Here is an 8,577-nt window from a genome sequence, read left to right on the forward strand (position 1 = left end):
GTGGCTCAGTGGTTAACAAATCCGACAAGGAACCATGAGGTTGAGGGTTCGATCCTTGGCCTCACTCAGTGGGTTAAGGATCTGGCATTGCCATGAGCTGTGGTGTAGGTCGCAGACGCGGCTCGAATCTCACTTTGCTGTGGCTGTGGTGTAGGCCGGCAGCTATATCTCCGATTAGACCCCTAGCCTGGGAACCTCCATATGCTGAGGGTGTGGCCCTAGAAAACACAAAAAGACAAAAAAAAAAGAGAGAGAGTACAGAATATACTTCCATTTCTTTGCATCATCTTCAGTTCCTGGATCAATGTTATAATTTTCACCATATAGGTATTTTAGCTTGGTTAAGTTTTGGGGGGTTTTTTGTTTGGATGGTTGGGGTTTTTTTTTTTTTTTTTTGATGTGATTTTAAACAGGATTTTTTTTTCTTTTACTTTCTCTGTTTTTTTTTTTTGTCTTTTTTTGCCATTTCTTGGGCTGCTCCCATGGCATATGGAGGTTCCCAGGCTAGGGGTCGAATCAGAGCTGCAGCCACCAGCCTACGCCAGAGCCACAGCAACACAGGATCCGAGCCGCTTCTGCGGCCTACACCACAGCTCTCGGCAACGCCAGATCCTTAACCCACTGAGCAAGGGCAGGGACTGCACCCGCAACCTCATGGTTCCTAGTCGGATTCGTTGACCACTGTGCCACGACGGGAACTCCTGATATGCCATCGTTAGTGTAAAGAAATGCAACAGATTTCTGTATGTTAATCTTGTATCCTGCTCCCTTGCTGAATTTATTCGTTTTGTGTGGAGACTTTAGGGTTCTCCATATAAAGAATCACGTCATCTGCAAACAGTGACAGTTTTACCTCTTCCCTTCCAATTTGAGTATCTTTTATTTCTTTTTCTTGTCTGATTGTTGTGGCAAGGACTTCAAACACTATGTTGAACAGAGGCAGTAACAGTGGGCATCCTTGTCTTGTCCTTCTGTTTTGTTTTTGTTGTTTGCAATGAGTCTTGTTTTAGGGTGGCTTTAGCACAGTCTTTTATTTGGGGGTTAATTTTGCCCCACTTTTGAGGCAAGGCCCTTCTGGGGTTTCTGTTCTCTGGAATAGCCCACTCTTAATCAGGATCCTCCACTCTGGCTCTGGCACTCGTCCAGCTCCTCGGCAGCTCTTAACCGACTCACCCAGGCATGCACAGCGTAATCCTCCAGACTCCTGGAGCTCTTCCTCCACACAGCTCCCTTCTTCCCAGCACTGGGAGCCACAAATTCCAGCTGCCTCTGCCTCCTCAACTCCAATGTCTGTTTCCTCAGCTCAGGGTAACCACTGCTTGGACCCCCGCCCCCCGCAACCCAGCACACAGCCCGCACAGTGTCTCCAGGCGGAACCGCGGGACGGCAGTGCTCATCTCGCTCCCTTCTCTCTGCTCGGCACTGCCTGTCTCCTAACATCTGAAAAGACTCCATTCCTGTATCTTGGGCAGTTCTCCAGCTGTTCACATTTGGAGGTTAATTCCATCCAGATCCTGTTACTGCCCGACGGCTGGAAACGGAAGCCTTCTCTAAAGGCTCTGGGACTGAGCTCAGGAGTTGGAGCTTTGCCCCCTGAACACCCTGGAGCTCTCTCGAGCAGCTCCGACATCTCAGATGCTCTCACAACTTTCTCATCCATTATCCTCTGCCAACTGTGGCGGAGGCCGTGTAAGCAATTTCCACTTCACACGGGCTGAGGGTTAGGTTCCCGAGACCTGCTCAGAGCACGTCAGCCAACAAGCGGACGGCAGGACTGGGAGTCTGGTCTCTGTCCCACACCACCCACATCTAATGCTGGCACCGCCAAGGCCTCTCCAACTTCCCACCAACTGCCCGGAGGAGTGTGGCACACTGTCTCAAGGCTTCAGGGTCCAGCAGCCTGTCTCAAGCGAGGCATGTCCTTGAAATATGCCATTTTCTCTCTTCATAGCATATGACTTTGTCAACACTCATCATGATGTACACTTAAAATCTTTTTTTTTTTTTTGTCTTTTCGCCTTTTCTAGGGCCGCTCCCATGGCATATGGAGGTTCCCAGGCTAGGGGTCAAATCGGAGCTGTAGCCACCGGCCAACGCCAGAGCCACAGCAACGCGGGATCCGAGCCGCATCTGCGACCTACACCCCAGCTCACGGCAACGCCGGATCCTTAACCCACTGAGCGAGGCCAGGGACTGAACCCTCAACTTCATGGTTCCTAGTCAGATTCCTTAACCACTGAGCCACGACGGGAACTCTAAAATCTTATTTTATGTAAATTATACAATAGTTGATTTTCTAAATACACAATTTTTATATTGGACATTTTAATACACGCAGCCAAAGTAACGTTTTATTAAGAAAACAGTGGCCTTTGCTCGGATGCCTGCAGGTGGGTGCGGCCAAGGCGAGGGGCAATGTCCGTCGCTTCTGGCTTCACCGATTCTCCCTCGACGCAGGTATAAGAGAGTCTACAAGGTGCACCCAGACACCTGCTTCAGAGAGAGCTGTGAGAGCACCCGCACCAGGAGAACGCCTGACAGGTGCGTCTGAGGGAGGAGGCCTGAGCGGTGCCCTGTGGGGGGTCACCGGCTGAAGAGGCAAGGGTGGCCCCGGTGCCTGGAGGGGTGGGAGGCCACAGGCCGGCGGCCGAGTCAGGCGACCACCACCGAGATGTGCAGCCCTGGTGCGCTGAGGAGCCAGGTGCCCATGTGTGTACGTGGGAGCACACACAGACGGCACGGCTGGGCATGGTGGGGTCACGGGGTGCTGGGGAGATCAGGGTGGGTACGGGGGGAGGGCACAGGGCACAGGGCGGGGCCTCGTGTCCACGCAGCGTCTGGCACTCATACAGGAAGCACGGAGGTTCCTGACAGACCCGAGCACGTAACTGGAAATACACTCCATCTGTTTACTCTCATTCACTCGCGCCCAGGTCCTCACCCCCGAGGTTCACGGTAACCCCAGAATTATCATAATGCACCACCTGAGCACAAGAGCAGAGTCCGAACCTCTGTCACCTTCTCCACAGACCCGCCCGTCGCCACACACAGTGGGTCTGGCGTTCCCGAGTCCCGGAAAAGCCCCCTCGGCTGCCCGGCCAGGCAGCTGCACTGCTTCCCTCTGCATCCCCGTTCAGGCTCCGTGGCTCACGCCAGCCGGGCGGCCTTGCTCGGCACCCACGGCTCCCAGCCCGAGCCAGGCGGGCTCCCGCAGCCCAAACACTGATCTCCACGTCCCCCGAACTGCGACACGCGTGTGCTGAAGACCGGGCGGGACCCGAACAGGATCCCAGGCCCAGGACGCTCCAGGGTGACAGGGACGCAGTTTCCTTTCCATAAACCACGTTTCTCTATTTCAGGAAACGAAGCAACAGTCCTACACTGGAGAAATCTTAAGGTAGGTTCCCGCGGCCCGCAGGGCTGCTGGAAAGCCTGAGGGGCGCCTGAGCAGCACCCGGCCCCGGGGGCAGAGAGCGCAGCGTGTGCCCTGCTCCCCGAACTCCCAGCCCCGGGTTTAGAATCCCAAGGATGTCGACACGAGCGAGCAAGGGAAAAAGAGCACCTGAGGCCACTCAATAGACCTAAACTTGGTACCGAAACATCGAGCCCACGCATCTCAGTGAGCAGGGCACCCCCACCCCCACCCCCACCCCCGGCATCGGCGAAGGTGTCGAGCGCAGAGAGGGGAGCCCGGGCGGCAGGAAGGCAGGCTCCTGGGAGCGCACCGGAGAGAGGGCGTGCGCAGGGCCCGGGACGGCCGAGACCCTCTCGCCGGGAAAGACCCAGCGAGCACAGGGCCCAGGGAAGGAAAGAAACTTTCTAACGCTGTTCTCATTCAACCCAGCACGTCCCACCCTCTCCCGGCAATTCCGCCCCCGTGACTCCCACCTCCCCACACACAAACTCTGTGGACGTCTTCACGCTGGCCTGGAAGCTCCCGGGCGAGAACACAGAGCCCCGGCTGCAGCCCGCCACCACTCCCATCAACGCGACGACGTCACTGGGGACGCACAGGAGGCTGGCTGGCCCAGGACAGCGCCCCTCGGGCTCCGGACAGGAGCCAGAAGCCGTCCCCCAGGTGTGGGAGAGGTGCCCGGGGGACAAGCAGCCTCGCAGGCAGGGCCACCTCTTCTCATGTGGCTGAGGGAGCAAAGGAGGCCTTGACGAACAAGCAGAAGAAGAGCGCCGGCCGGCACAGGCTGACACCAAAGAGCATTCGCCACCGCAAGGGGAGGCGGACGCGGGGACCCGCAGGTCAGGCAGCTGTGTGTCAAACGTGCAAAGCCATGGCATTCGGCTCCCGTCGACCCAAAGGCACCCCCTCCCTCGTAACCTCCACGTCCCCAAAACATGCACTGCAAGGCCGCACGCAGGGCACCCCCACAGATACACTCTGAGTGTGAAATATTTATATTGCAGTAAGTCGTCTGAAAGATAATATATTTTTTAAAAAACTGATTCAATAAACCCGTTGCTACACAAACAACTCAAAAACCCTCAACTAATTGTTAAATTATCAAATACTGGCTTTTAAAGTACCCACTTTGGGGACAATGGAGAAGACACCAAGAAGCAGGACACATTCACACCCTCGCACCCAAGAACACGGTGCAAGAATTCACCTCCATCGAGGGCCCGGGGACAGCCCAAGCCTTCCGAGATCCAACGTGTCACCAGCCAAGGGGAGCAGCCTGCAGACTTCAGATTTAAGCTGCAATGCTGCCAAGGGACCCCGACACGGGGGCTGCGGCAGTTCTCCACAGCCCACGCCACCCCCACTGCCCCGTCCCTCACAGTGGCAAGGGCCCTCGCGGTGGGCAAGAACTTCAGCTCCTCTGGGGGCAGCGACCCAAGAGCCCCAAGACACGAGAAGCCGCCGCTGGGAAGAGGAGCGGGTCCCACCGGCATCCCCTCCGGCCCGGCCCGTTGCCGTCTCAGGAGCAGGATGTTCTTGCTCCGCGGACCAACCTCGCGAGTTTCTACAGCCCAGGCAGGCGGGGTCTGAACCCGGACGGAAAAGGGCCCCCCGAGAGGCACAGTCCTGGGGGCAGAAGCCACGCCTGCACGCTGACCCGGCCGCCGTCTCTGGAGGGTGGCCTCTGCCGCGGTGAGTGCGCCAGGCCTGCCATGCGGGGCTGTTCCCGGGGAGCTTCTGCAGCCCTCGGATCCCGAAGTCAGAGAAAGCCTTCTCCCCGGGAGACCCAACAACCAAACCGAGGGACTGCTGCCAACAGCTCCCAGAGCAGAGCCACAGCTGAGGGGCAGCAGATCCGGCACTCGGCCCGGCGCCCCTCCGCCAGCCAACAGGTTGCTGATGCCGACCGTCCGCGGGCTGGGATCCATCCGAGAGCAGCCGATTTTGAGAGAGACGACGAAGAGTAGCGCTGAGGCGGAGCTCAGACACCTCTCACCTACGCCCTTTTTGGTCAAGGTCAGAGAGTAATTACTTGCGGCTTCGCGGACCAAACGGTCACTGCAGCCACGACTCGCCCTTCTTCAGCTGAGGCACAAGTGCAGCCAGGTGCGTGACTGACGGCGCGTGGCTGTGTTCCGAGACAACTCGATTTACAAAAAACAGGCAGGGCCAAGCCAGCCCACGACCACAGCCGGCGGTGCCCCGGTCTCTGAGGTCGCAGGCTTCAGCCTCTGCAGGGAACGCCAGCCCCTGGTGCCAAGTCACACCAAGGCACCAAAGGCCTCCCAGGTTCCACGGAAGCCCCGCTCCAAGGGCAGCAAGGGCTCCTCCCTGCAAGCCTGGACGCGGCGGAGGCGACCGCGGGGCAGACAGACTGGACGCCGCTGCGATCTCTTCCGGTCCAGGCTCGAGTCACGCTGGGCTACCGGGGGAGAAGCAGCGTCTTCCCAAGCTGATCGCGGTGACCACCCGCCGCCCTGCTCTCCAGCCCGCCGCTCCACAGCACCAGCTTCTCCTGCAAGAAGCTAAAACCAAAGAAGCCAAGCCCACCTGTATCCTGCTGAGCATCTCAACAGCTGACCCAAAGCAGGGCTCAAGCCCGGCCGGGCGCCTCCCTGGCGCCGCCCAAGCCAGCATTCCAGCCACAGACAGCCCCTTCCTCGCCTCTTTGAGAGACACTCTCTGCAGAGTTCTGAGGCTTTTCATTTTTACTAAAGTTTTGCGTGCACAGATCTGCGTATTTTCAGAAAGGAGGCACAGCCATCCAGAGACGTCTCCTCCGGCTTCCAGCAGGTCCCCCGTCTCCAAGGCCCGCTGGGAGGACGCAGGGTTCAGCCAGGGCTCTGAGGCCGAGAGAATGGAGAGAAAACCACACACACACACCCACACACACCCACACCCCCACACACACACACACACACACACGGCTGCCGACTCCCGCGGTGATGCCGGGACCTGCCGCCGCCGCCGCCGTGAGGGATACGGCACCACGAGCAAACGGCAAGATCGCGGGAAACCACTGGAAGGAGGGGAAACTGCCGCCAGGTGAATGACCTCGAGCCCTCAGCACGAGGCAGACAGAGCGCGTTCCCAAGACACGGCCACTGAATCCCCAGCTTGGCGCTGTGCTGTCTTGTCAACCCGTTCTGATGGCCTCTAAGTTAGATTCCTAGTAAAATGACTTCCTGACGCTGCAAGTATTGTAACTCATCCTTCCAGCATTACAAACGAGCCACTGCCTTTTTTGACATGGCTCCTTAAAAGTCTGTATCGTCCTTGGAAAGAGCCCGAGCCCACCCGGAAAGACTGACGACGGGATCCGAAAGTTGTCAGGCACATGGTTCTGTGTCACCACGAAACGGGGAACCGTGCGCTGCCAACTTAGCCAAGTGCTGATCAAAATCTGGGTCGACTAACCACGTCATTGAGCTCAGACTGAAGACTGTTCGTCCCAACAGAGCCCAAGAGCAACATCCCAGGTTCCAGGCAGGTGCCGGGCACCCGGAGGCCACAAAAGGCAAGAACACATGAACACTGAAGTGCCTTCGCCTTCGAGCCCCCCTGCCCATGGCTGACAAAGACAGTACTTGCACTGGCACACAGGCTGCGACAGGTGCGAACAAGGAAAGCCACGGAGCCCTGCTGCTCGCCCGCCAGCGCCAGCCGGCCGCGCACGTGGCGGTTCACCCAGCTGCCCTTCTTGTGCAGGATGCAGCTTTCTCTCCGCGCACCCCACGCTCGACCACGGGCCCGGAGGAGGCGAAGGCCTGCACCTCGGCGCCGAATCCCCACGCCAAACGCAGCTCAAATCGACCGCGTCCAGGACGGAGGGGAAAGGAACTCTAAAAATCAGCTCTTCGCTTTGCTTGGAAATAGAATTGGCAATAAGCCCATTTAAAAGCTTATGTTCTCAGAGGCCACACGGGCACGCTGCACTGGTCAAGGCCCCCACGCAGGGCTGAGCCTCGGCACTGGGGACACGTCGGGCTGGCGCCTTGCGGTGGGTCTGTCCTGTGACGGGAGGACGCTCAACAGCAGCCCTGGCCTTGACCCACAGAGCCCAAGGGCACGTGCTCCTGGTCCTCGCGGCCAGAGAGGCCCCCGGAGGATGCCCGACGTTCTCTGGGGCCAAGAGCACCCCTAACTGAGCAAGGCTGAGAGGACGTGCACGGCCTCTTTGAGGAGAACGAGGCCGAGCTCCCGCAGTCTCATGAAGCGTTAAAATACCGCAGAGACCCGAGTTCTGGCCACAACCCCGAAGGCATCTTCTGCAGCACCAATCCTTGTGCCAGTTCCCCCAAGGAAGGGGTTCCCAGAACACTCTAGGGCGCCCTCCCTCCCGCCAGTGGACCCCTGGCTCACATGCGCTTCTGCCCCCGACCCCAGCTCACCCACCCTCCTCAGACGCACGGGGCTCCCCCAGGGCACGTCCCCACCCCCCCGGGGTCAGGCAGAGCTCCCCGGGGAGACCAAGCCCAGGCCCCGAGCCCCGCCCACCCGGTGACCCTGGCGCCTGCTTTCCCCTCTGGTCTCAGAAGTGCCATCTGTGCGGTGTTCTGGCAGCTCCACGGCGGCACTCCGACGCTGCCAGAGGGTCGGGCCGACAGGAGAGGACCCGCGGCACAGGAGCTGGCACGAACGCAGACTCCCTCGGAGCTCAGCATCAGATACGGACAAGCAGCCGCGCCTTGCTGGCATTGAGAAGCCGTGCAGAACAAGGCCACACGTCGCTCGTCCGCCTCCTTCCACGCTGCTGTACACTGAGTGCAGCTACGACGCAATGAGACGTGCAAATTCAAAACCTGAGTGTCTCTGTGGACAACCTGTTCCTTGTCTCATAAAATAAAGTGCTGCAATGTCCTAACCCTTGCTGTCCTCTCATCATTCTGTCTTTGTTGCCAGAAGGGTGGAAAACGACTCGACCCAGAAGAGACCTCGGCTCGCTCACGGTCACAGAAGGCTCGCAGACACAGACGACAGAGAGAGGGTGAAACCAAAGGCTGAGGCTGAGCCCCGATGTTCAGAGCTCGACGTCAGCTTTTATTCAGGACAGAGCAGGGCCCTCTGCGCAGAGCCTGACAGCGGAGCAAACGGAGCCGTCTGCTCTGCGGATTGACGAGTCTACTTCTCAAGTGATGTCTAAAAACTTTCCATTAAAAGGC

At 58.6% G+C, this 8,577-nt stretch overlaps 1 protein-coding gene across 3 annotated transcripts in view; it reads left to right on the forward strand.

The window, feature by feature from the left end:
- Positions 1-8,279, forward strand: part of SNED1 (sushi, nidogen and EGF like domains 1) — a 60,609-nt gene extending 52,330 nt beyond the window's left edge. For 2 of the 3 annotated variants that reach the window (XM_047773987.1, XM_047773989.1), the window contains exons 30-32: positions 2,458-2,541; positions 3,360-3,397; positions 3,845-8,279. In XM_047773987.1, the coding sequence (XP_047629943.1) occupies positions 2,458-2,541; positions 3,360-3,396 (121 nt within the window). In that variant the 3' untranslated portion in view covers position 3,397; positions 3,845-8,279. The remainder of the gene's footprint in view (positions 1-2,457; positions 2,542-3,359; positions 3,398-3,844) is intronic. The other variant, XM_047773988.1, reaches the window with a different exon arrangement.
- The last annotated feature ends 298 nt before the right edge of the window (positions 8,280-8,577 follow it).

This window comes from Phacochoerus africanus, chromosome 3 (assembly GCF_016906955.1).
Source record: "Phacochoerus africanus isolate WHEZ1 chromosome 3, ROS_Pafr_v1, whole genome shotgun sequence".
Classification (NCBI taxonomy): Eukaryota; Metazoa; Chordata; class Mammalia; order Artiodactyla; family Suidae; genus Phacochoerus; species Phacochoerus africanus.